This window comes from Melospiza melodia, chromosome 3, assembly GCF_035770615.1.
Source record: "Melospiza melodia melodia isolate bMelMel2 chromosome 3, bMelMel2.pri, whole genome shotgun sequence".
In the NCBI taxonomy this organism is placed as follows: domain Eukaryota; kingdom Metazoa; phylum Chordata; class Aves; order Passeriformes; family Passerellidae; genus Melospiza; species Melospiza melodia.
Genome location: NC_086196.1, coordinates 73355531 through 73383283, shown reverse-complemented (window position 1 = coordinate 73383283; position 27753 = coordinate 73355531). Strand labels below are relative to the sequence as shown.

The window sequence follows — 27753 nt, the reverse complement described above, 5'->3', positions numbered from 1 at the left end:
TAACTTTCCTTTGAATACAGTGTCATTTGTGCTTCTGATCTCTGACCAGACATCTTTTGAAAAAAACCCCAGAACCTCAGAGTCCTCATGTAAACCCCTGGCCTACAGTAACTGCAGCTCAATGATGGGATGGAGAAGGCAGGTTGGATAGCATTTTACTTAAAAAATTATTTCCACAGGAAATGAATTTATATACATTTTTAACAAAATTAGTTCATTCGCCAACTGGTTACAAAGGCTACATTGAATTAAAACTCTCCACACAGGTACTTCCTTCCTATTGCACTTTTAAAGTAGGTTCAAGTCCATCACAGAAAGGTTCTTGCAGCCCAAGTGGATGGATGAGTTTGTGATCATAAATGCATGTAAGACATCTGTAGCAACGGGATAAAAATTAATCCTGCAAAAGCTGAGATATACTGAAATGAAACCAATATCTTCAAACCAAGAGCCATTTCCTAGAGTTGTGCACACAGGAGCCGAGTCTGTGGGACCGGCCGGGTGCTGCAGGCATGGATTCTGCACTGGGGATGTGCGCAGTCCTTGGGGTCAGCTGCTCTCAGTCCCTGGGTGCCGGCGGAGGCAAGTCTCTGTTGGGAGAAGGAGCATAGTCCCTGGAAGCCTGTGGGGGTAGCTGAGGGCCTGGAGGATAATCCCGGGGGCCAGGAGGGCCGAGGGGGCGGAAGGGAGGGTGCCCACATGCGTAGCCTCTGGGATCAGGGGGAGGCGGGAGTGGGCCAGGAGGCAAACGTGAACTAGGTAAGAAATCTCTTCCAGCTGGAGGTGGCAAGGGAGGACCACAACCTAGAAGGAAAGGAAATCATGGAGTCAGATCTTGCTTTAACCTAAACAAAGAAGCTCCTGATTAGTTCCTCAGTTTGTCATTTTCTGGAGCAGCTCTGGAGTGGATCACTGTTGCATGCAGGAATTCAAAGCCCATAAATTATTCTAGGGACTTTTGGCTGCTGGTTTCCATTTCAGAGTAAACAAGGAAAAATACCTTGGCATTAAGGAGCCTTGAGAAAGCCCACCCAATCCAAGCTTACTGGGCCTAAAGCTAAAGCCCATGAAGCATGAGGAAGCCATGTGCTTAGGAAAAGCAGCTGTGGGTGCTGCAGTCAGGCTCCAGGAAGTGAAGTGTAAGCACAGGGCACTGCAGCCATACCTGGGGGCCCAGGGAGAGGCCGAGGCCCGAAGTGCCCCCGCAGAGGAGGAGGTGGTGGTCCGTAGCGAATGGGTGGCGGTGGCGGAGGCCCCATCACTGGGGAGCTCATCAGAGGTGTCCCAGGGAAAGGAGAGGGGCCTTTGGCACCAGCATTACCCTGGGCAAGATGAGGTTACACTTCAGTGAGTTACTGCAGCAGACAAGCACTGACATTGCTGAACAACCCAACCACTTACCCAGAGGCAAACAGGTACAAGGGGGAGAGGAAAGAAAGAAAGAAAAATTACCCCAACACACTCCAAACCACATTAACTAGGCAGAAAACAGGGACAGCTACTGCACCATCATCATCCCTTCTCCCAGAACACTGCTGGCACTACCCAGGAGTGAGTGATTTAGAGAGACAAGTTTGTTAAGATGAAGATATACTGAAGAAAAGTTCAAGCCCTGTTGAGGTGTCCTTGGTGGACACCCCTTTGGTAAAGGACCTGGAACTTGGAATGATATATGGAATTGTGCTTAAACACCACAAGTAAGTCAGGTATAGGATTATTGTTTTAGTCACTCCAAAGAGTTTGCCCACAGTCCTTAAGAAACATCTTACTGCCTCAATCCCACAAAAACCAGAGAGCAACTGCTTATCATTAGAGAAGCCCTTTGAGACAGAGGGGCCAGCCCTTGGTTAGTGCCATAGAGCAGCTGTTATTCAGCAGTTCGGAACACCAGGTTTATTACTCCTCTCCATCAAAGCAGCATCACCATGTCGAGCCTTGGAATACTCACTGCAGCTAGTTCCATGGAGGAAGGTGAATCTGTAGTTACACTGGGGGCTTCAGACTCTTTGGGAGAGGGTTGCTTTTGGGGTTTTTTTGAACAGCAAATAGGGTAGTGACAGGATACAGACAAGACAGAACATGATACAGTTAAAGAAGCAGTAGGAAGTAGAGTGAATCACATATTAAAAAGGTTTCCTGATGGCTGAGGTGTTCTCAACTCACCATTCCATCAATTGCTGTGGAAGGGGAAGAGGTTCTTGGCTCCCTGCTGATTATGGATGCCACAGCAGGCCCAATATCTAAAAAGAGAGCCATGAGTAAGTGTCCTAACATGCCAAGGGTAGGGAAGGTGGGCTTAAAATTGCCTTTTTGAAGGGAAAGAGTAATGAATAAGTTGCAGTTGGTTGCAGACCCCACAACTTACCAGGAACAGACATCCTTCCAGGCAGCTCTGGAGGCCTTCGTGGGGCAGGGGGGCCATCCACCATTGTACCTTAACGGAAACAAGAACCCAGAGACCCTAAATAACACAAGCCTGAGCTATTTCTTATGAATAAAACCTACCACCAACCACTCATTAGTATATTAATAAAGCAGATATCAATATCAACATTCCTAGAACCAATATCTGACCTTAGTGTTCCTGGGTTTGTAGCCTAAGAGGCAACTGTCAAAAAAGGGGAGTTTCACTGCTTACCAAATTCACCCCTCACACCTTCCCTTCGAGGAACAGGGAGGGGCCGGGCAGGGACATCAATCATCTGTGTAGGGGATGGATTTCCTCCACTCACAGGTGATGGCCCAGAAGAGCCATCTCTGCTTAATGGCCCTGTGCCAAAGAAATAAAACTTTACTTTTCTACAATTTAGCACAGCCCTAAGTTTTTATGATGTTCTGACTCCAAGACCAAAGGTTTTGGGAGAAACAGCAGCATTTACCTCGTCGTGGTGGGATTTGGCGGTCAGGTCTGCCTGGAGTCGGCTTTACAATGACTGGTCTTTGAAGCATGATGATTTTTTGGTTTACCTCTATTAATCTGATTTTGGAAAATAAAGGTCTCTTATTATTATTCAAACAACACATATGAGTTGTATCTATTATAATGTAACAAGACAAACTGCATTATAAAATGTTATAGCTTTCACCAAGAAATGTTATTTTAGCCATCAAAACAGTTTAACAGTAGTTAAAATTATTAACTTAAAAATGCACTGCACATTCTGAGCTTTCCCCCCAGGCAACTCCCACCATGTTCAAAGAGCAATAGAGTGGGCTGTTCTGTACTTACTTCTGTCTCAGGTTGGCTGCTTCTCTTTTCTCTTCAGCCAGAGCTCTCTCAGCAGAGCGGGCAATGAGCTGGTAGGGAAAATTTTGTCAACTGCATTAATGGCACCAATGTGACATCAAATATAAACTGTTGGCATCAGAAAAGGACAAACATTCTTACCCAGTTGTCATGTGCCTTTTTCTCATGAGCAGCAATCTGAGAAGGAAAGAAGCCATTTAGTTTTTATCCAACTACCAGTATTTCCAATAACTCACCACAGAGCACTGGAATGATGCAGAAAAAGATGGCACAACAATCAGCAAGCAAGAAGTTTACCTGGTTTTTGTAAGATCGCTCTGTTTTTTGCAATTCTTCTTCCATATCTTGGATCCTTTGCCTGTACAAAAGGAAAAAGAGGGGAAGAAAAGATGTTTGAATAAATTTTCCTCAGTAGCTGAAATAAATGGAAAATCATAATCTTCAGAAATTCAAGTTACTTGTAAACTTTCACTTCCTCAATGGCCAGCATGGCTTTTTCATCTGCAGCACACAATTTCTGCTCCTTCTCCTGACGCTCGTACTCTTCCTGGGTTAGTTTTCTGCATAGAGAAAAAATGCACCATATAGTCCAGCATTCTCTATCTATTACAACTCAAAATCCTGCCAATGACAGTAATATCAAAATAATGTGTGAAATCACACAGACAAAAAAGAGATTTTTTTAGAAAGAGGAACAGAAATCCTGACTTCTGAAACCAACAGACAAACCCTTTGTGTATAAAACCTTAAAATTACAGAGTTGACTAGAAAGATTTGTCAGCTTCTGAAGATCTGTCAGAATCTATCAACTGCAGACAGTTCATCCCTTCAGATCCTGTAGTTCTCCTAGCAATGCCACAGATTGCAATCCAGATTTACAAAGGAACAAATAAGGAAATCCACTGGACTGACACCAACCATGGGAAATGAAGAAATGGATGTGTGGTGAGAAGGGGCAAATTTAGAGCCCAGGTGACAAACACTTCAATAGTTATTAACCATGTGGGAAGTTTTTTCCGAGTATTCTCCATACCAATTCACTGCACAACCAATTTCCAGAGTCTTTTTATAACCTCATGGTTCATAACTTTTTTTGATTTTTGATATTTTTCTGGAAGTATTTAAGAAGTCTATAGTGTGTTCCTAACTTACAAGAGCTACCCCACAAAACTGCAAACATTTAACTAATAGCAAGTTAATTATTGCTAATAGCCAGTTCAACATAATCCATTTCCTTGGCTAAAAGTCAAAGCAGTTTTTCAGAAAAAAAAAAAAAAAAAGGGTGAGATTGCAAGAAGTTCCTCATTCTAATAAAGAAGTACTAACAGGCAGTGTAACAGTCTCCTGTATGTTTTGGGAAGAACAGAAATTCTTCACAGAGGTCAAGATGACGCTATCCCTGAAAGATGGGTTACCTTCCACCTCTCCATTCTAAGTTTATTACACATAGATCCATGGAAGTTACAAGGTCAGGCAGTTTCACTACAGCCTCACTTCCCACCCTGTGCTTCCCCCAGCCCACGCACTTAAACCATAGGAACTTCAACTGCTTCTCCATCAAAATTTCAGTTTTTCTACAGAATTTAGCTGAGAATCTCCCTGAATCCTATTTTCAAATTTTCCCCACAAAACTGAGATGGTATTACAGACATTTCAGTAAGTAAATAAATTAATGAGGAATGAACACACACAGAGCAGATCCTTACCAGTGGCAATTCATTCCTCTCAACTGCCATCACCAATTCAGCCTTCATTTAGCCCTTTGAGAATGCAAGAAGCTCACAAGGCTGAAATACTGAAGTTTCTACATTATGAGAATTAGACTCACTGAATCTTAACGGCCCCTATGTTCCCCTTGACACTTCTGGATGATGTAACAGAGCAACTGCAGAATTTGCTTGGCCACCCACCCATCCTCTCCAGAAGTTTAAAAGTAGAAGGCAATATGTTGTGTGCATACTGACAGTCTTTTTAGAATCTCTGGAACGGCAGCAAAAGTAAAGAAAGGATGCCAGTTTCAGCTGTATTGGAAGAGTTGCCATCACTCATTCCAACCACAACTTGCAAGTTCTTTGAGCCTTCTGAGCAAACAGCATTTGGGCAGTGCCCATGATACTACAGATAGAGTAAGGAAAGGCTTACTTCTGGAGTGCCATCTCCTTCTGCTGGTACAGTTCACCAAGTATCTCCACTTTCTGCTGAAGAGTTTTGCATTCATTTTCCAGTTGAGTTTTGGCTGTATGCAGTGAAGAGGAATCGTGTTCCAATGTTTTTATCTTCTCTGTTGGAGAAGCAGTTGCGGTAAGAACTATGATGGCCACTTACATGCTCTGTTTCTTTTTAAGCCACCAACAGCACTTCATCCTAAGCGGTTATTTTGCTAAACCTACCTTCCAGCTCATGCCTTGCTGTTACTTCATCATTCAGTTTGGACTGCAGAAGATTTCTGTCCTCTTCAACTATGGATAACATTGTTTTGAGCTGAAAACAGGAACAGAAAACTTATGATCATGGGAGTAGCAGTAATGTGACTGCAATAATTAGATACTTGTGCAACATACCCTGGAGACATCCATCATCTGCTTAATCTGAGTCCTCATCTTCTCACTCTCAGTATCTAGAAGAGGAAAAGATCTTTGTTTTCCCTGTTTTTTAATCATGAACAAGTCTGTGGACAACTGTTAAAAGTAACACTCCCTACACTTCAATCCCTACATCCTCATATGGTCAAAAGAAAAAAAAAATCAAAAATCAAGAAGTGGGAATTTCCAACCCACATACACTTTAAGTAGAAAAACAGACCAAAGGAAAAACAAAAAAAGAAAAAAACAAAAAAGGATTTCAATACTAGAGATGCAGCAAATACATGTGCAACATCACAAATAACAAACTGCCTCAGCTTTGAAAACATCTATTTTGGTCTTACAGATTTCAAAAATGTGATTACTTAAATTAGTTATTTATCTAGAGGCAAGCAGAAAGCTCATTAAAAATTTATCTCAAAAATAAATGTACCAGAACCACAAAACAGACTCTCAGCTTCAGGAATGCTCTTAATTACCAACCTTCATACAGAGTCTTTACAACAGTGTCATTACACTCATGGATTACCTAAAAGGTAATTTAAAAGCAATTATTGACCTTGTAGCCAGTTCCTCCCTTCAGTGAGGGATATTTTGTGTTTGACAATTCAAGCTGGCAGCTCTATATGCATGGATCCCTCTTGTTCCCTCTCTAATATGCCATGAGCACAGCACCACATGATCCTCAGGTGGGATAACTGTACCTGGCAACTCTCCATTGGCCAGATCATCCTCTGGGCTCCACTCATGCCCTCTGTCATCCTTCTTGGCCTCTGAATCCATGTCCAACTGCTTCAGCTGCATAATGCAATTGGTTAAAACCTAGTAAAGAAATCAAAGGTTCAAGAGCCCTGCATATTGTGAAGTATGACAGAGTATTCTATGATGCATAATACTGAAAGAAAGCTGATTATACAGAACCTACTTCAATTTCATTTTCTTTGTAGGCAAGTGTCTCTTCTATGTCCTTCTGAGATTTTTGATACAGTTGAATCTGCTCATGGAGCTCAGAATGCCTCTCACTCCAACCTTCAGCTTCTTTTAGCAGCTGTATGAAGCACCAAGGCAAGATGATTATTTGCTGTATTTTTAGTGCATGGTGTGTGCAATTAAAGTCTACTTTACTACCAGCTCTGGTGATAACTGATCACTATGGGTTTACCCTTTATCACAGATAAAGGGTAAATTTCAATTATCAGGCTCATTGGTGTTCCACTGGCAGAACTGGATGCTGGGAATCTTTCTGCAGTTTATTATTAGGTAGCTTTACAAATTTGGCATTTTCTCAGCTAACACCCCAACATCAAACTGCTCACACACCTCAAAATATGAGGAAATTAATTGCAGTCCAGAGGTAATCAAAACACATTCCTTAAAAAGCCACATACTTCACATAGGAAGAAAGAAAACAGATATTTACAATCATTTGGAAAAGAACTGTCCTGACATGCCAGGGCTAAAACTCCTCCCCATTATCTTTGCTTTCTGAAATACTTTCTTGTCTCAGACATCTTTTACAAAAAATCCTTTCCTTAGGACTTTTCCCCCTGAGAAACTGAGAAGCCTCAGGAACAAAATGTAAACATTGATTATCTGCTGCTGTGGATGGAATACAAATGGTGGATCTTTGATTGGCCCATGTTGGATGTTTGTAATTAATGGCCAATCACAGCCCAGATGGCTCGGACAGAGAGCCGAGCCACAAACCTTTATCATTCTTTGCTATTCTATTCTTAGCCAGCCTTCTGATGAAATCCTTTCTTCTATTCCTTTAGTACAGTTTTAATGTAATATATATCATAAAATAATAAATCAAGGCTTCTGAAACATGGAATCAGATCCTCATCTATTCATTCCCTCATCCTGGGACCCCTGTGAACACCGTCACACTTTCTGGCAATTCTTCACCGTTACCTCCTTGAGCCTGGATCCCAAGTGGCAATATTTCCATCATGCCTTGATAACCACCTCAGCACAGACTTTCTGTTACTTTGCTGACAAAAACTCCATCAAGGGAACCGGCAAAGCCTTCACACCAGAGATGTGGCTCAGCTGCACAAACAGCCTGTGCAAGCAGGCACAAAGCATTTGAATTTTATCATGGCAACAGAAAACATGGAATTCCGCCATGTTAAGAAAACAGAGACCTGCTGAGGCTACACTCAAGAAACTAGGAATAAAAGCCAGATATTTTGCTTGAAAGACAAGGTTGCCTGGCCTGGGCATAACTTACCTGCTCCTTGCTCTTTTTTAGTCTAGCATTCTCTTCCTGCACATGATGAAGCTCAGATTTCACCTTTTCTTCACTCAGTTTAGCTTCATTAAGGGCTATCTGCACCTACACACAAAACAAAAAGGAACAAGAAGACAAAGTCAAACTATAGTGGAGCAACAGCTACAAAAAACCTGGTTAAATGGAAAAGAAAAAGGTACATATGCACAAACAACCTGCAATCTGCCAAGCCAGCATTTTCTATTCCATGGATAAGAATTTTCCTGGTACAAAAACTTGTGACTCTTGAGGGTGTGTAAATAATTCTTTACCTCGGAAAGCTCTGCAGAATGCATAGTGATAGCTTCCTGAAGCTTCTCCAAGGACTTCTGGGTTTCAGAGAGCTAAGAAAAAGATGAACAGTGATTTAGTGTTATCCTGGCACAAACCTCAGCCTGAGTAATGATTTAACCTATGTCTTCTGGAAGCATAAAAGCAAAGTCAAAACATGAACAAACTTCCATTTCAAGCATCCATTTGCATAGCACTACCTTATCGACAAGGTAAGGAATAGAAACACTCAGCAAATTCAAATGAACTTCTTCCCCTGACTCTGCCTGTCTGTGGCCAGGAAGTTCCCTGTACACCTGTGCAGTCCACAACAAGAGGAACTGCTATCATTAGCAGCAACCTTTGACCAAAACAAGGCCAAAGAGCTTGTTGATACAGGAAATCAGGTTTTAAAATGAAGAAAGAGAAAATATCTCTGAACAACAAGAAAGAGAGACAGTTCAGAGATCTTCACACTTACTGTAGAACTAAATGCTGCTCTGAGTACAAGAAAATGTCTCTTCCCAAATCGAAGCCTTCAGCTTATATTGCCAAGGAACTTCCTGGCCAGCTAGGAAGTATTAGACTAGCCCATGACTTGAATGAATCTGTTTGTGTGCGAAAGCACATAACCACACAAGTCCATCGAGATCTTAAAAAAAAAAACCCACCAAACCTACAAAACCCAAAAAAACCCCAACCAAAATAAATCAACAGACTAATACTTTGATCTTGGGATAAACCTAAAATTTCATTTAATCTCTCTTTTTGTAGGTGGGTCACCTTGTTTGCTCTACCTCTATCTAACCCATCAGGTCATGACCAGCTTTTAGGGCGTGTCAAGCTAATGACAATATAAGACACAAGTGTAATGGTTCCAACCTTTTTCTGTTTCTTCTCATTCTTTCTTCTCTCTGTTTCAAGCATGGTGTGCAGATTTTTCACTTTGTTATCTAGCTGCTGATTTGCTTCTTCCAATTCTTTTACAGTGTCCTTAAAAAAAAAAAAAGGTGTAAAAGACCAACCTAAAGCAAACTATTTTTATTTGTATTGCTGCTTTCAGTTCAGAGACAGTTAACTTTCTCTTACCTTAAGCCCTGCAGTTTCATCTGAGAGAATGTCTTTTTGTTCTTGGGTCACTTTCACAGATTCCTTCGCTTCCTTTATCTAAACACAAACAACCACACACAACTGAGGAAACTGTCAACATAATATATTATAAGATGCTGCACTGACTGCGTAATTAAAGCAATAATAGAAAATTAACAAACAAATGACAACTTAGAGCAATACCTTTTGATCATATTCTGACAGCTTTTCTAAGATTTCTGTTTTTTCTTGCAGAAGGTTTTTAATCTTTTCAGCAAGTTGTTTTTCAGTCACTAGGAAGAAAAAGAAAGCTTACTGTAACTATACTTCATACACTGGGGAAAAAAACCCAGCTATCATTACTACCACTTCAAGGAATGTTTTCAAGTAATAACTAAAGAATAAATCAGGAGTATTAACTCCTTGGCAGTCAACCCTCTCTGCATCTCCAGCTTTTACTTGAAGTCAGAATTGAAAACAAGACAGCAAAGTTGACACAAAGCACAAAGTTCCTGCATCCACTTCACAGAGGCTGCTCCCAGAACCCAGGGCAAAGTAAGGCACTGGCTACACACACCTGAGGTGTGTTGACAGTGAGGATCTCAGAGCAGCCTCAAACACTCAGGGAGATCCAACACCTTCCCCTAACAACCACCTTTCTGCTCTATTGAAGCTGAATGTTTCATCAGCAACAGTAAGAGGATGAAAGCTCTGAAAGATCTACTGGGAACAGAACAGAGACAGCTGGGAGACAGCACCAGAAGGTCTTAAGGGGCTGCTCTGCTTGGACCTCAAAAGGACTGTGACCAAGCAGCAGCCTTCAGGCATGCATTAGCTTTTCACCCTAAACAAGCCACCAACCAACTCTTAGGATTAAATGAAAATCATGAACATACTTCAATTATTTTATTGCAAGTTTTTTAAATAACACCCAGTTGTTGTTGTTTTTCAAATCCTAAGCCACCTTGACCTGGATCTGACTGCCTCAAGCACCATTTGCTTCACAGCAAACTCTGCAGCACAACAAGGAGTACTGGTTGTTCCAACTGCATCCCACGGAGTGCAATGGCAACTGCTACTCCTCCTTTCCCTCCCACACGAGGGCTCCTGGGACAGTGAATTCCAGGCCTTTCCCACTCTGGGAAAAGAGAGACAGCAAGTGGCTGCCAAGGTTCAAGACAGCTCTCAGTAGTTTAAGGGAAGCAGCAATCCCTGCATTAGCTTGGCCTCCCAAATTTACTACTAAGAGAGCATAATACATTTTTTATCCTTGGGACTCCAAATGTAAGTCAGGAGTTTAAAAGCGTTTTGGCTCTGTTTTGTTTGTTTGGAGTTTTTGCTATGTTTGGAGTTTAAAAGCATTATGCTATGTTTTAAAGCATTTTTGTCACTGTTAGCAATCCTCTATTTGGGATAAAGATGTTAATAACAATGTGGCCTGTATCACACTTGAAGAATATCTACCAGTTCTGATCTTTAGTAGTTTCTATACAGCATCCAAGAGAAGAGTATTTGGGTGGTGGAATTAAATCCATGTTCCTTGATTTTTTAGGGAAGGCTGCTAAGTAATTTCTGCACCACCAATACCAATATTCTTCCTGCACTACAGAAATCACAGAGATCTAAGATGGGCCTTTTTCAGCTCACTAATTCTACGCTAACTGTGCAGAAGGAAACTGCAGTATAACCACAATGAAACTAGAGAGAAATGACTGGTAAGTAAAATGTGAGGGAGGAAGAAACAGACTATCTATGAAGACAACTCTTCCAATTTGCATTTTTTATTCAATTATGAATTCCAGCAATCACCCTACTTTGATTTTTTTTTTTCTATTCAGTACACTTAATTTTATAAACCTGAAGCCAGAAAAAAGCTCATGTAAAAAATGATGTGCTGGCCACAGGAATGCCTGCATATTTAGATCTACATTTAAGAGCATCTCTTTGCAAATGCACAGCAGCCAGTTTCAGGCTCCCCTCAATCCAAAAAACAAAAGGAACCAGCTCCTACTTTCTGAGTGAACAGCAAGCAAAGGCAGACCCACTTCTGGTCAGAAAACCAAAACAAATTCTGCCCCATGAACCAGTCGTTCACATTTATGTTGAGCAAAGTGGAGATTTTCATTGACCTTTATTTTACAGGTGCAAATTGCATTGTTTCTCCTGATCAAAGCATTATCAAAGGCAAAATTTAAACCCTCAGATTCAACAAAGGATCATCTACTGTCCAAGCTTACACTGTAACCTTGGACTGAGCATTCTCCTTGAAAGGGAGTGAAGATGGATACTTGGTCCTCTGAAACAGTATAAATATTCAAAACTAATGCCCAAGCATCAACTACACTGAAGAAACTTACCTTGATATATTCTACTCTTTACCTACAGAAGAGAACAAACAAAAAGATTAGCCATAAAAAGTGGTAAGTGAAAAATGTTATTAATATTCCCTATGGAAAAAAGTGACCACTTCCATGCAGGTTAAAGCAGCATATGGAAAACACATCTATCACTGCCAATGACTGTTGAGTAACACTACAAACGAGCTTAAGCTGCTTTCTAATAAAAGCTCCCAGGCTAAAGCCCTGCTCAGAGCCTTAGTAAAGGTCTGTTTACTCACTCACTAAAGGGACGCTGGTAACTGCCCACAGACAATTTGCACAGAAAATGAAGCCATTTTGTATTAAGCCATTTTGTATCAAACCACAAACTGGCAAGCAGGAAAAAAAACCCCTTGCAAACACAAAAAAAAACAACCTTGCATCCCAGTCGTGTACCCTCTAAAGCATGTGACAGGTGCTTGTTTCGAAATTAACTCCCATAAGAGATGACTTTCAGAAGCCTTTGTCTGCTGTTCTATTAACACTGGTTTTTTATTTGAAACTGACCCAGTGTACTCAATACCAAAACTAAGCAAGGGAAAAAAACTATCAGTATTGTTACAGAAAAAATGCAGTTTTAGTTTATTTTTGTCAGGCAAATATGAAGCATTCCACAGATTTCTAGAGCATATAATAACTAAACTGTACAGCTGTAAAATAAATTTGCCTATTTGATTCTCATCTCTCAGCTCCCAAGGAAAAGCACTGCTATAGTTGAGAATTGGTGATAGACTTTTTGTTCCACAGAAAATTATCCATGTAGGAATGAGGACAAATGGAAGAGGCTCTCCAATGAGAATTAATATAATGTTTTTAGGTTTCTAAATGCACTACTTGCAAGCAGCTGAACAACATGAAGTGTGGAGGATTAACTATTTGTTTTGTATATAGCCAACAACATGTTTATGCACATGGAAGGCTTCTCATTTCAAAGATTTGCTGACCCTTTCCACAGCATTCTTTATTTACATCATACTCTATGTTGCTTTTGAAATTACCTCTCACTAAGTAATCTTCAATTACCAGCTTATAGAAAATGCTTCTTAGTACTGCAACTTACTTAAGCTATTTAGCCCAGCATTTAGCTCCCATCAATGCTCTGAACAGAAAAAGTAAAACACAAAAGACTATATATTGCTTTGACTTCAGTAATGCTGAAACAGTTTAACCATACAAAGGACCATTCAGCTGGTGAAACATCAGCGGGCTTGCAAGCATGAAGTATACTCACTGAAAGGCAGGTTCTCCAGAAAAATATAGCAAGTGTGAAAATTCCCACTAAGGCAGTTATAATAACGGGCTCCCATGGAAATCCATGGAAATCAGGCCCAGGACGCATTTCCTCAGGCAGCGTGGCGACCAACTGCAAACCAACAGCAGTGACAGCTATGAGTGTGTCTTCATTAAATAGGGGGGTAAAACAAGCAGTCTGACAGGTGCTTTTATTCCCCTCATAAAACCAGAGAACTATCTGAAGGTTTCCTGCAATTTCTCTGCAAACTGAAAATTAAGAAAACCACAGAGCAGCTTAGTGCTCGTATTTCAGTGCAAAACTCTCGAGTACCAGGACACCTGATAGTGACAGTCTGCTGGCAAAAAAAAGCAACACCAAAATAAGTACACACTGATGTGCACAATTTGCGTTAGATAACACGACCTGTTTCCAAATAAAGCTATATGGATGGAAAACTATAGAAAACAAACCCAAACAGTTTTACATCTGGATGTCTGTACCAATGCAGTGCAAATGGCTCAGATCTCCCAGCTGCTGCCCCTGTCAGAGGGTCATATGCCGTGAGACTCCTCCTCTATCTGGAGGTCAGAGAGCACCTGGGGAAGGTGCGAATGGTTGCTACAGGTTAAGGGGCTCACAGTGACACGGCATGGCGCTCAGGAAACAAACTGTGCGAGCCACACGGAAGCCGCTGCCTTCTCCCTTCCTTTCTTCCTACTTACCCTCTCTCTCCCTACCTTTTCCACAGCCGGCAGAGGGGGGAACAGAAAGGAGAACGCACACCTGCCCCTGCAGAGTCCGGCCGGGGGGCGAGCTCTCCCCGCCATCCGGAGAGGCCGGCAGCGATCCCTGACGCCAGCGACCGCATCCGCTCCTGCGGGATTCCCTCACATTACGGGCTGGGGGCGCGAAACGCCAGCCGCCCTCACGGCGGGGTACGCCGGGGTGACCGCCTCAGGGACCCGCCTCGCTCGGGGTAAGTGTGTCACCGCCCGGGTCGGGGCGCCGAAACACCTCCGCCGCGCCCGCCTCCGTTTCCCTGCCCTCACCTGGAACAGCCTCCGCCGCCCCGAGGGCTCCTCCACCGGCCACCCGCTGCCGCCCGCGGGATCCATGGCGGCCCAGGAGCGCCAGCACACGTCAGCCCTCCCTCCCTCCCTCCCTCAGGCCCCACCTCGCGGCCTCCCCGCCCACGCCCGCGTCACACGGCGCGCGCCGCCGCCACTCACCCGCCGCAGCAGCTCCCGCGCCTCGCCCAGGGCCCCCCGCCAGGCGGCGCCCGCATCGGCACCTGCAGGGCGAGAGGGGAGTGGCGTCACCGCACGGGGCCACACGGGAGCCGCCGCGGCCACCACGCTGGAGGACGGCCCCCGGTGCGCCGGAGCACTGGGGAAAGAGGCAGCGAGCCCTTGGGAAGTGCGCTGATATTCCACAGGCGGCGTTAGGAGGGGTGCCGCAGGACAGGACAGGGCTGTGCGGTGACACGGTGCCGAGCCTGCCTCAGGCAGAGCACAACACGCAGCTCCTCCAGCCGTGAATCAGAGCAGCACACACTTAAATTCCTAACCGCGAATCCTTCCAATTAGTTCCCAGCAGTGTTCACAGAACCACAGAATATTCTAAGTTGGAAGGGACCCACAAAGGACTGTCAAATCCAGCTCCTGGCCGTGCACAGGACATCCCCAAGAATGACACCATGTCAAACACTCCTGATGTCAGTACTCTGTAAGTATAGCAAAAGCTTTAAACCATCTCCAGCTTTGCCCTGGCCTGAATACTGGCCTCTCCTCTTGCTCCTTCTTCTGCCGCACGTCTGGGCCAGCAGATTCCACAGCCACCTGCCCAGCCTGTTGTCACACCACGGAACAGCAACTGTGACCAGCCATTCTACCATCGTCCACCTTGTTACTTCTCAACACTTCTACCAACCCCACCTTGTTACTTCTCAACACTTCTACCAACCCTCCTAAGAATTCCTGCCAAGTAGCATTTAACCACATTTAAGGAAAAAAATGGAAAATGGTCTAAAATACACCTGGACATCTGAATACTTAACCAGTAGGTTATCCACTACCCATTTAAAATTTCTTCATTTTCTTGGCATTCAACCTAGAGCTTCCTTCAGATCTTAGAAGCTGCTCAAAAGCACTTGGCCCTGGAGATGGTACAGCACCTCAGCAATGTACAAAAGCTAAAGAAGATGTGCCTGGATTTTTCCTAAATGCTCAGTGGAGAGAGAATTATTAAGCATAATCAGAAGTGAAGGCAGAACAGCAAACTGAGAGTAGCACTGAGAATACAGTCAGATTGTTTCATACCAAAACAGAGCCAGGCAAGAAGACAGTAACAGGATCCCTCCTTGGCATAATGATGAGACAGCACTCTAGCTCCAGAGGGATAAGGCCTCATGCAGAGGGAGCCAAACATTTCTCCTACTCTAACACAGAGAGAAATTATTGAGCTCCCTGAGGGGGAAGCTACACACCACCTTTCCTGGAAAGTAATAGAGACATGGGCTAAAAAAGAGGGCACACTATTCTGTGGGCTGTCCTGTCTATAGAAAGTGACCTTTAGGCTGACAATCCCTGCAAAAGAGGATGAAACCTGGGCTGATAGTGTGCTTCCAGGGATTTCTGCTCTTTCTCCACAACCATCCTGAGACACAGTCCACAAGCCAGTCATCCTGAGACACAGTCCAAAGAGCTCTAACTCTGACACTCACAAGAGCACTTTCCTTTTTCCTACATTGCAAATCATAGTAGAAAAACTACTGTGCTAAATCTGTACAGCAATTGTAGATAATATTATACAGCAACATAGTACTGCCACTAGAGGGACTGTCACGAATCAGGGAAAGCCATGAGGATTACAGCAACATAAAATAAAAGTATCAATGAAAACTCCTGCTATTTGCCTAAAAATCCTTTAAACCACGCATGTCTTCAAGAGCAAAAGAATAAAACAAGCCAATCCCAAATGGTTACCTTCAGCAATGTGTTCGCTGGCATTCTCTCCTGATTCAACTGCCCCAAAGGAAGTATCTTCCAGGAGTGATCCTCTTTCACTATCATACCCTTCTTCAGCTTCTCTATTATCTGAGAAGTTGGCCTCTTCATGCTCAGGTGGAACACTGACAGCCCTCTCCTCCTCCTCCTCAGTAGGCTGCTCTGGCCTCTTATCTTCAGTGAGCTGTGGAAATTCCTGATTGCCCTCAACAATGGTATTCGGGTTTCTGGTGGAAACACTATCATATTCAGCCTCTTTTGCACCATCTGTGACAGGCAAGGAGATATGAATTAAGCACTGAGCTAATGTGTCTTACTTACTCACAGCTACCTTCAGTGAAATGCTGCATGTAACCAAGCTTTCTTGACACTTTTAAAAGTGTCAAGCTTGTGTATTGCTTCCAGTATATTCTCAATCAACTTTCAGTAACATCTGTATGAAATTCATGCAAGATATCAACCACTGATCTTGCAGTGAAACACTGCAAGGTGAAATATTTGCATCATTTGTGACCTTATCAAAAATCGCATACTTAACAGGTACTACTGTAAGAGGAGCCTGACTAAAAGTGTATCTTAACATCTTGCACACTAATAGAAAACCCAGTAAGTTTGCAAAAGACTCTACCTCTGGTTCTTGCCCAATCAAAAGATGTTTGTTCGTTATTGCTACTTATGCACTCTTTTATGAATGTGGGCAAAAATATGATTATAAGGACATATGAGACTTTAGGTGCCTGCATTTAGTACCTGCGTTAATCACCAGATCTCTCACAATCAGGTGATGCAGGGGAAAAAAAAGCCCTCCACAAAATTCTGCAGATTAGTGTATGTGAATCCCTGTTTCTTAAGGAGATACAGACTTGTCCTGAGTGGCTCCTTACGACCATATCCATGCATGAATCTCAATTATCTTACACAGAACTCAGTCCATAAGAACAGGTGGGATGAACTCAATATCTTCCCTTAGGATTTGTCCCTGAGCCACTCTCATCACAATGCTAAAAATATGCATTAAAAATAAGCAAAATCCCAGGTTATTGCACAAGACCTCTTTAGATTCTACTCGCTCACCCTCTTCTTAAAGTTTCTCTGTGTTAGTGTTGTTTGAGACAGGGTTTTACTTCCATTTCATCTATTTATTAACTGGTTTAACATCCTACCTTGAATGTGCAGCTGGTCATCTTCCTGTTCTGGAGGAGAAGCAAGTGGGACACTCTCACCAGCAGATGAATATTTACTTCTTAATGAATATATTAACTCTTGAATATCATCCATCAATGCACTCTCCTCATCATACAAATCCATCTCCTTCACCACCTCCTCCTTATTTTCTGCTGCCCTGGAATCCAGAACTTTTCCTACAACATCCATAATGCTCGATTCTGAAAACTCCAGTATCTCATCCAGAGCTTTCTCAATATCTTCGTTATTGTGGCTCGACTTCCGAGCAAGCTCCATCTCCACTTTCATGTCGTGGAACATGGCTTCAACCCTTACTACGTGCTGGAGCCCAAGGTACTTCTGTAGGCGCATCACACGCTTTTCATCCAGGAACTCTCTCATTATTGAGAGCCGCTTCACAGACTCACTGAAGTCTGTTACCATGTCACTGGTGGCTTCTGAGCTGTCTGCAGGGCTGGGGACAGATGCAGATTGCTGGTGGTCATTTCTTGTTTGCCCTAAATTTTGCACCTCCTTTGAGTCTTTCTGTAAAATGTCCTCTGGGAGACGATCTGTCCTTTGGTGAAGGTCATTGCTCTCTTCTGTGCAAGGAGATGGGAAATTATGTTCATCCACAGCTGATGGTTCCTCAGGTTCAGAAAACTCCTTGTCAGCTTCCGTGACATGTTGCATCTCATCCAATTTAGCATCTTTTCTTACTGATACGTCAACTTGTTTGTTCCAAATTGCGCTTGCATTTTGCATGCTGATTGTTTTATCCTCCTTAGGGAATGAGTTTGTTTCCTCTCCTGTTCTGTAAGTAGGATTTGGGGTTCCTGAAACAGCTTCACTGAGTCCTTCTAATTCAGGATTTGTATTTTCACCACCTAGTGTATTACCCTGGGCATTTGCAGCCCTTGCTTGTGACAACTTTGCACTTGCTGCATTCTCATCTTCCAGCAGCTCATCATCCACTTGTTTCAGGTCAGGGTCATCTTCAGCATGTGGCTCTTCAGACTGCAATTCTGCTCTTTGTGTTGTTTCTTTAGCTAAATCTTTGCCAAGATTTCTGTCTGATCCTGCACGCTCAGGATGAGCAGTTCCTTGACGAGTAAGATTATCTGTATTAGTGTTCTGTGTGGCGCTTTTTGATTTTTCTTCAGGGGAATTTTTCTTGGTGCTTTCTTTAAACACTGGCATCTTGCCAGGATTTCTTGACAGTTTTTCATTCTCATCTGCCTCTGAATACTCAGTCTCATTTTCCCATGGCCTAGGTTGCTCAACAGCTCCACTATAGCTTGGGTCTCCTTCCTCTGGAGGGGTTTCTTTCAGCTTTCTCTTTATTTCCAGTTCTTTGTTAGAAGAGGCAGGATTTTTATTTTCATGATCAATTTTCCCTAGTTGTTTTAAATCTTCTTCATGTTTGAGAAGTTGTTTTTCCACAACGGGCATTTCATGCTCCACTTTCTGTGTCAAGAGGTCAATATCCCCTAGGTCATCTTGAGATGCATTTTTTACTTCCTCCACTGGTTTGGCTGAAACATCAACTGGAGGCTTGTTCTCAGCTTCTCCCTTCTCCATTGTTTTCTCCCATGGTCTTTTGTACTTTAAATCACTTTCCAAGGACTCCTCCGAGGTATTGTCCTCAAACTGTTTCTCACTTTTCTCTATCGAAGCAAGTGGAACTCTTTCAGGACTTTTATTGATATCATCATCAAATGGTTCTGAAGCATCTTCCTTGTTTTTAAGAAATGAGTTGGACTCCGGAGCACCGCCTGGACTAGGCAAAGCGTGAGGATCAGGCACAGCTATCACTTTCAGTGCTGCAGAATGTGACCCTGTTCCATCAGTGAGCTGCTCTTCCAACTGTTCAGTTTTGTTGGTCTTTTCTTTTGAATCCATATCACCTGTACCCACAGGTTCCTTTCCAAGGAGTTGTTTGGAGAGATCCTCAGGCTGAGTTGTTGCTGGTGCTTCTCTTTTACTAATTAGCACAACCTCCTCCTGTTTCTCTTCTGTTTGTTTAGATTCAGACCTGTCTACACTGCCACCCGAGTTCCTGCTCCTACTGAAGACATCCTTAAGAATTAATGCATTTGAATCACATTCCTCCCCATTGTCTCTTTGGTTATTTAGCTTTGTAGCACCCTTTGCATCTTCATCGGGTTTGTGATATTGTGACTCCACGTCATTGTTTCCATCATCTTCTAAATCCACAGGGGATGTAATTTCATCCTCTGCCATAAAAGACAGCAAAGGGATTTCTGCAGACTGATCTGCAAACTCTGGCTCCTCCTCTTCATTGTGAGGATTAATGCTCAAATCTTCATTTAAATCATCTTCCAGTGACGTTACAAGGCGAGTCACTTCATCATCTGATACAATAGCATCAGCAGTTGAGCCAAATTTTGTTTTTAAGTTCACAGAGAGTTCTCTGTTTAAAAGTGTATAGGCATTAACTTCATTCTCTTGGTCAAGTTGGCTGGTTTCACCCTGAGGAATACTAGTGTTTTTGGTATTTTCACTTTCTAGCCCTTTTAATTTTCCATGTAGCATTCCTTTCAAGTGCTCATGTGCAATTTGATCTCCCTGAGAGTTTTCTTTGTGACTACTGACACTGGAGTCTCCCCCAGTATTTTCAGTTACTTCTGTATGAGAATTGTCAACTTTGTCTGTCAAGACAAGGTTTTCCTCTTCATCGCTTCGCTCAAGATTGTCTGTCTCCAAAGCGCCAAGGGACTTTCCTCTATCAGTCTGTTCTGCCTCCTTATCCTTCTCAATTCCTTCAGCTGGTTTTGTCTCTGGATCACTCAAATCAGTTTCCCCTTCGTTTGCTATTGTATCTTGCAATGACTTCAGAAGTTCATCCACATTATAATTATCAAAGTCATCCCTTCCTCCATCAAAGCAAACAAAGTCTGTTTCCTGAAATGAAAAACAACATGCAGTCAAAAAATATTATTTCCTTTATAGCAGTAATGAGACCAAAAACATTTACCTACTTAGAGAGATGCAGCAGCAAAGTAAATTATGTTTATCACATAGAATTAACCCTTTGACTCCTTAACCAAAGCTCCATTTGAAATCAGTGGAGGTTTTGCCCAAGGACTCATAAAAAAACCTAAATAAAGAGGTTTTGCAGGAACAAAGTGTAAGGCAGCAATGGAGGTGGCAGTTTTACACTACACTCATCACGATATGTACTGAATGAAGAACAAGCCTATTGCTGAATGCCAGTCAACAGAAGAACACAAATGTAGCTAAGCTCGTGTGTCACAACCTCTATTAACAGGTGTCCCCTTAAAGGACCAAGTCCTCCAAGCAGGAGCTCCCTGTCTGTCATGCAGTTTCTGAAAAATAAATAGAAGCAGTGTGAGACACAATTTCATAGAACCATAGAATGGCCTTGGGTTGAAAAGGGTTAAAAGGTCACCGACTCCCTGCCATGGGCAGGGACATCTTCCACTAGACCAGGTAGCTCAGAGCTCCATCCATCCTGCCCATGAACACTTCCAGGGATGGGGCATCCACAACTTCTCTGTTCAGTACCTCTAAAGAATTTCTTCCTAATATCTAATCCAAACCTGCTCTCTTTAAGTTTGAAGCCATTCCCCCTTGTAGTCCTGTCACTACATGCTCTTATAAGAAGTCCCTCTCCATCTTTCTTGTAGGCTCCCTTCAAATACTGGAAGACTGCAGTTAGGTCTCTCTGGAGCCTTCTCTTTTCCAGGCTAAACAATCCCACATCTCTCAGCCTTTCCTGATAGGAAAGGTGCTCCATCCTTCAAATCACCTTGGTGGCCTCCTCTGGACTCATTCCAAGAGGCTGATGTCCTTCCTGTGCTGGGGACCCCAGAGCTGGATGCAACACTGCAGGTGGTGTCTTACCAGAGCAGAGAGGCAGAATACCCTCCCTCGCCATGCTACCTTAGATGCAGGATTCACTCGGCTTTCTGTGCTGCAAGGACACCGAAAGCTACAGCCTCAAAAAGGCTTTACTGACACAACTCTGGAGTTGCTGCTATTAGTGCATGAAAGCCAGTCATGTGTGAAAGGGTTGCAGGACCAATTCCAGAATCAAAGGGCTGAGTGTACCCAGTTTTGTTTGCTTCTGACAGTACTTTAAACTTGGAAAGCTTGGGAAAAGAAGCCATTTTGATTACACACCAGAAGGCCTATGTACTAGCCAGCTATCAGGATGCATAGAGTTCAATGCAAACAGATTTCTTTAAAAGAAAACCATAACATTTGAGGAAAGAAAGGTCAACACCCACATTTTGGGCTGATGCTTTCACACCCATCCACATACAGAGCTGCACAATGATTCTACCCCCCATACATACATGTGTACCTCTGCAAGTATGTAGCTGCTTACTAACAAAAAGTTACTAAAAATCACTAGTATTCCAAATTTCTTTCTTGGGAATTTTACTGAATGCCGAGGTAAGAAACAGTAAAACCCCCAACTGAAGAAGAAAGACAGAACAAGTAAGACTTACATCTGTTGGTAATTCTAGCTCCTCACTGGAATAGTTATGATTTATTTCAAGTAAATCCTTTGGAAAATATCCAAAATCACTTCCAACCTGCAAAAGAACAAACACGAATGAAAAACAGTAAAGAAGGTTTAGAAATGACATGACTATGTAAAAAATTGCAGGCACCATTAGCAAATATGTTGAACTGACTCTCAAGTATTCTAAATGAAGTTTAACACAGTGAATAAAAGAAGACCAGTGATGCTTTGTTTATGCCAGAGTTTTCACTGAGGTTTCACATTTCACAACAGCCTTGTGAAGCTGGTTTAAGTTTCACGGTTCATGTTTTAAAGCCTGACTTATAACAAATTATTAGGAGAGTTGGGAATAAATCCCAGGGCTTCTGACTCAATTGCTTTAACTGGTATTGTGCAGGCACCAGAGGCACCACACACACCTCAAGGATTTTCTCAAGTAGCAAACAGAAGAGGATCTTTGACTAATAAGATTTACATCCACGCACAATATTATAGCCCAAAATACGCTCACCTTGTAACTTATGGAAAAAAATTCTTAAAGCAGATTTTAGGGAAATGCAAAATTGCATCATTTTAAAATGCAGAATTAATAATTTAAAAACCTTTCTGGAAAATATACCTCCGCCTCCTCTATGAAAGCATTGTTTCTCTTCAGTGCCTGACACAAGCAAAAAAATCAGTCACAGAATGGTGATTTTCAATGTGCTAAGGCAAGGCAAACAGTGGAAGACAAGAATCTCTTTTATCACTCACCAGATATGATCTACACAGAGTAATGTTCACACTTAAGAGTTCTGAGAACGGCTGTCAAGAAGCCAATATTAATAGCATGCAATCACTACCCTGATTAGATAATTGAGGTAATTAGAGTCTGGTGGAAACACCTAGAAAGGTACAAAGTTCCTAGACAACCAAAATATCTGGGAAATAAAAGTGGTATTAAAAAAAAAGAAAAATAAAAGAAGAAATTAGTACCTAGTAAATAATATGTACTTCTCATTCAGATCTTACCTTACATAGTTGATATCTCTGAAGTTAGTTACATATGTATTAAGAAATCCCACACTGTTCCCTCTCCACCTTTTGTAAATACATATTGCTCTCTTACTGAAAACAGATCATGTATGCATGATTATTATTGGGAATTATGTTTACTATTGAGAATTACCAGTGGGAATGGGAAATTAATTTAGACAAGTCACATCAAAAGCTTGTCTTTGTGTAGTACACTAGAGTTTAATTGTAAATTGGCTTATTTTTCTCTCTAAACTTCAACTCTAGTTTTTAATTATCTTACTGAAAACAAAAGTTAGAGCTTCAAAGCCTTCTTACAGACTAATATCTGTAACAACCATTATAATCAGGGATCACAATGTGAAACTCCTTTATTGCAATCCAAGCTGCTGACCATTCATGTTCTCTGTAGTGACCCAGTTTGCCACTTCTGTGGTTTATAAGCCATATGGGATCTGCCTGCCCAAAATTTCATCTGCTTCTCTCCTTACAAGTCCTCTCTTATAAGGGAAAAAAAAAATGCCTCATTGTGCAAATAAAACAAACATTCACTCTCTACAGACATGACAGAGGAAAGGGATTATCAATGCCAAGTGTATAAGGGAGAAATAACCACTCTCTTCCTGGCTAAAAAGTTGTGCGTGGACAAAACACGTGGCATGGCTGTGTGTACAATATCTGCCTCCCCTGGTGCCCACATGTCACAGGCAGCTGCAGATTCACTGACCAAGAAGCCACACTCTCACATCATCTATCAGAAAACAGACAGCTGTGGAAGATGATGTTCAAATCTTTTTAATTTTAAAGCCCACATCCCTAAAGCACAGGTAACTAAAACTTTGGAACACAGGGCAAAGAAGAGCTGGTTGGCACCTGCTGAGCATTGGCAGCGTTAAGAAAACACAGTATTGCCCTGACCCTCTGAGTTCTCCAGAAATATTGTCTTCCTGTTTTACTTAATTTTATCCATCCTGTCTTCTTTTCTACTAACCTATATACAAGATTTGAAAACAAACAAACAAAAACAAAACAAAAAACAACACAAAGAAGACACAATCTGCAGTTAAGTCTATTTCTTGTAATATGAGGCCAGAAATGGTTTTTTTCAACCTTGAATCAAAAGTATTAAGTTCATCCCTTTGCCATAAGATAAAATAACAACCTTAAAGTGTCTTTGACAAAATGTTTTGTGAAAAGGAGCAGGTTTTTCTTTTAATGATCTGAAGTACTTCTGGAGTTTTGAACCCTGCTAAAGTGAGGGCAGAACACAGGAAAAATGCACAGGAGTCTATACAACAACTTGATGGTGTAAGCAACACAACATTGATACTGAAGAGGAGACTGATTTACAGCAGAACACTGTGCAGAGGACAAGAGCACCTGATATGCTCTATCTTTTGGATTTGGGGAAAAAATCAAGCATTTTCCTGCAACTGATGTATTAATGAAATTCATAACATAAAATGACTAATAAATAATGGTCATAGAGTATCTTCCAAGCATTTGGCTTTGCTTTACTATTGAGGTTTAGAGAGCTCTGCTAAAAACTACAGGCCATATAATGCACAGTATACATATTACAGCTGAGTTCCAGAATTTTGTCACATGTAAAATATCCAGTGAACATAGTGTGTGCTCTGTAAGCAATTTAGTATTCATGACTGGCATCACAAAATAAAGGAACTATTCTGTCAAAATACAATGTGTTTGCTGGCACAAGGAAAAAAAAATCAGCAATGACTCGAAAAGGGCGGAGTGAATTAGAAAAGCAAAGGCAAATAAAGCCTAGTCCCAACTGCTATAGATTTTTCAGCCTTGGTGAAAGGCTCCTTTTCTTATCAGATCATCTCCCTTCAGGTCAGAAATACTATTGTATTTCTCATGGCTCCTTCACATTGATTTTGGAATTAGAATCTGTATTTACAACTTGTTTAAAATAAGCCCCAGGTTGCATTAGTTGAAGCTTCTCATACACATATTCCCCTGACCTCTGCTCACAACTGACAATAAGAACTCCAGTAAACCCTTGATTTCATAGCTTCTATTCTGCCCTAATAAATCCTCTCACAAAAAAACTTTGGGGAATGGAAAAAGGCAGCATGGTATATGGATGGGATCAAATAATGCACACAAAGCCCACATGAAGTCACGCAATGAGATCCCAAAAGGGCCATGACAGAAGGAAGTATGCCTTCCATGGCATTGGAATTCTTTTGATGGCAGACCTCACTGGGTAGCCTGGTTTTAATTAGCAAGCAGCAGCTTGCCCCTGGCTCCAAGACTTCACACAGCAGGCATGGCTGGCCTGCATAAATCAAGCTGCCCAGCCAAACCTGGCATGAGAAATCAGGCTGCCCAGCCAAATCTGACACAGAAAGTCACGGTACAGGAGAGACCCCAGTGCTGTATGTGAGTCAGGGGCACCTGTGCCAGTGCCCTACTCAAAATGGAAAGGCAGGCACCTCTGACCCCGCTGCAGTGCTTCCACGCTGGTTGTTGCAGTGTTATGATTAAAGCAGCAGCAGTCAATCCAAGAGGGATAAAAGAAAAAAAGGTTATAGCTACCAACCAAAAGGAATCAGTCTGGCAGCACTGCCCTAAAAGGAGCATGGAAAATTGTGCAACACAGTTGAAAAATTACAACAAATAAAATGGAGCTTGGGAATTCTTTCCAACCTGCCAACTGCAGCTTTTACTTTAAACTCAAAGCAAACATCCTTTTAACTTGGAGACACACCTAACTGTTGCATGAGCTGCCTATCAGTGAATAATTAAGCTGAATATTAACTCAGCAATTACCTTAACCTGCTGTCTGATCTTGCAGCCTACATTATGCCTTGTTAGAGGATGCAAAATTGGCCCCATGCTGCTACTCTGCATCTCAAGAACTGGCAGTCCTGGAAACCTGTACCAACTAATTACCCAGATTATTTATGGTACAGTACATGTCAGAAGGGAATTACCAGCATGATAGAATTATTAACTCTTCTTTAACCACGTGCTGCAGTTTTTCTGTTCACTTCTGTATCGTTTTAATTGGATTCAGCTCCTACTGAGAGCTTGGCTGTCCACGCCCAGCCTGAAGTGGTTACAGATACATCCCAATTTTCACTAAACCACTGGCCCCACAGTCAACACCCAGGTGTGGTTTCAAGCACCCCAGACCACTGTCAAAACTGTTTATCCATTGTAGAAAACTAGACTAAGAAAAGAGGTTGAAGTAAACAATTTAGACACTAAAAAGGATGTAAGGAAAACATGAGGAGGAAGCAACAGGGACTAGGTCTAAGCAACTTCTGGATTGCCAACACTTTCAAAGGAAGCCCAGAGAAACTGCTCTTCCTCCATGGTATCTCAGTTCTGCCTCTGCCAGGCAAATAAGGTGCCTATGAAAGTCGAGAGGAGCTTCCTATGAAGCAACTGCAAGTATGGTGATGTTCCTTCCCCATTAGCAGAAGCCCCTCAGATTGTCCAAGGACGATGACTCAGACAAGGCCACTACTCTGCAAGATACAGCAGAGCTAAGAGAGACAGACCTTTTAGAAATCAAATTTCCCCTAATCCTTTCTAGTTTTACTACTTATTTTTCCTCCAACTCTGCATGCAGCTTAGATAAAAAGGGGAAGAAGGCAGATGAATATTAGGATGAGAAGCACAATTAAATCATGCACATGCATTGATCTTTACCAGGATTACAGAGTGCAGTATGAGACCACATCACGGGAAAACACAAGCACACCTAAATGGGAAGGGAGGCTTAGCTTCCAGGTGGCCCTGTAGCCACCACCACTGACAGTGCTGCAATAGTAGGTTTTCAACACAAAGGCAGTTTTCTAACAGTTTTTAGACACATCAGAGTTGCCCATTTTTCATCGCACTCAGGTTTGATCACACCTCATCCTATTTCCCACCAGCCTCATGACAAACCAGCATTCTCTGTGTTATTTAGCCATGTTCAAAACTCCAAGCATTCTCTTACAAGGCAAAACAAATGAGAACCGATTACCAAGAAGAGCAAACAGAAGAAATGCTCTACAGTACTTACGCTTCCAGCCCAAAGCTCAGTGGATTCTCCTATTAGTTTATAATATACATACACTGCTTCTCCTTTCTTAAAATTTACAAAACGACAATCCGGACCTTTAAAATCCCGCACGGCCTTCCCTCGGCACATTAACACTGTCCAAAGAAAACAAAGAGAAGAGTATGACTTTAAAAATAATTTACATGAAAAACGTCTTTGCTAACTGGCAGTAAACAAGACCTCGCATGCATCACTTTGCTATTTTCCAGACTGGGTCAAGAGATAAGAAAGTAAATTGAAAGTATAACTAGGAAATTTTTAGCTGTAACTAACACAAACAAACAAGCCAAGTTATAACTAAAAAAAAGAAAAAAAAGGCAAGTTATAGCTAAAAAAGTTAAGCAAGCACTCTAGTCAAGACAAGGGTTTGACAAAGCGCGGGAGAACTACACTTCAGGGGTGAGCTATGAAGCTTATCATTAATGTTAAATCAGAAAGACGACATCTGTGTCCCAGCGAACCGGTCCTGAAATTATCCCAGAGAACACCCAGAGAATGGGTTTATCCTGAGAGGGCTCTGCGGGGGGGGAGGGGGGAACCACACAGGGAGCAGCGAGGATCTGAAAACTTGGCCGAGTAGAGAGAGACGGAGCGCGTGGGCGTCGCGTTCCCGTTTTTTCGATTCTCCCCAATTTCCGTGCCAGAGCCGGCGGAAGGAAGGAGCTTAGGGAAGAGCCTCCGGGAGGCATCTTCGCCCACAATTCCCTCGCCGGGGCCGTGCCCCCCGCCCCCACTCACTGCTGCACTCGAGGTCGGCGCAGCGCTTGCGCTCGGCGAAGCGGCGGCCCAGGTCGGCCGCGGCGGCGGCGCAGCGCGGGCTCGGAGGCGGCGGCGGCAGCAGCAGCAGCAGCAGCAGGGCGAGCAGCAGCCGGGGCTCCGGCGGCGAGGCTGCAGCCAT

General features: G+C 42.5%; 1 protein-coding gene across 3 annotated transcripts; it reads right to left on the bottom strand.

Moving 5' to 3' along the window:
• Nucleotides 1-138: 138 nt before the first annotated feature.
• Nucleotides 139-27753, bottom strand: MIA3 (MIA SH3 domain ER export factor 3). Of its 3 annotated transcripts, none has more exons than XM_063152254.1 (29): nucleotides 27594-27753; nucleotides 26817-26950; nucleotides 21741-21827; nucleotides 17241-20166; nucleotides 16057-16344; nucleotides 14302-14363; nucleotides 13070-13201; nucleotides 11818-11839; nucleotides 9665-9753; nucleotides 9461-9538; nucleotides 9254-9364; nucleotides 8374-8445; nucleotides 8063-8167; nucleotides 6755-6877; nucleotides 6534-6651; nucleotides 5809-5864; nucleotides 5638-5728; nucleotides 5390-5528; nucleotides 3706-3807; nucleotides 3545-3605; nucleotides 3389-3424; nucleotides 3230-3297; nucleotides 2880-2977; nucleotides 2639-2770; nucleotides 2366-2434; nucleotides 2164-2240; nucleotides 1949-2020; nucleotides 1166-1322; nucleotides 139-804 (listed from the first exon to the last, which is right to left on the bottom strand). In XM_063152254.1, the coding sequence occupies exons 1-29, from the start codon at nucleotides 27751-27753 to the stop codon at nucleotides 560-562; spliced, it is 5910 nt and encodes a 1969-aa protein (XP_063008324.1). In that variant the 3' UTR covers nucleotides 139-559. The 3 variants fall into 3 exon arrangements, with proteins under 3 accessions (XP_063008324.1, XP_063008326.1, XP_063008325.1); XM_063152256.1 differs by lacking the exon at nucleotides 27594-27753 and adding an exon at nucleotides 27398-27476; XM_063152255.1 differs by lacking the exon at nucleotides 1949-2020.

Bases quoted from the DNA above. Each gene is read 5' to 3' on its own strand.
- MIA3 (XM_063152254.1), bottom strand. From the start codon at position 27,753: ATGGCTGCAGCCTCGCCGCCGGAGCCCCGGCTGCTGCTCGCCCTGCTG. The intron at 9,539-9,664 runs GTATTGCTCTAA...GTTTGTGTTTAG, and splicing joins TGTCAGAATATGATCAAAAG to ATAAAGGAAGCGAAGGAATC. The intron at 3,606-3,705 runs GTAACTTGAATT...CCTTTTGTACAG, and splicing joins GAGGAAGTGAAAGTTTACAA to GCAAAGGATCCAAGATATGG.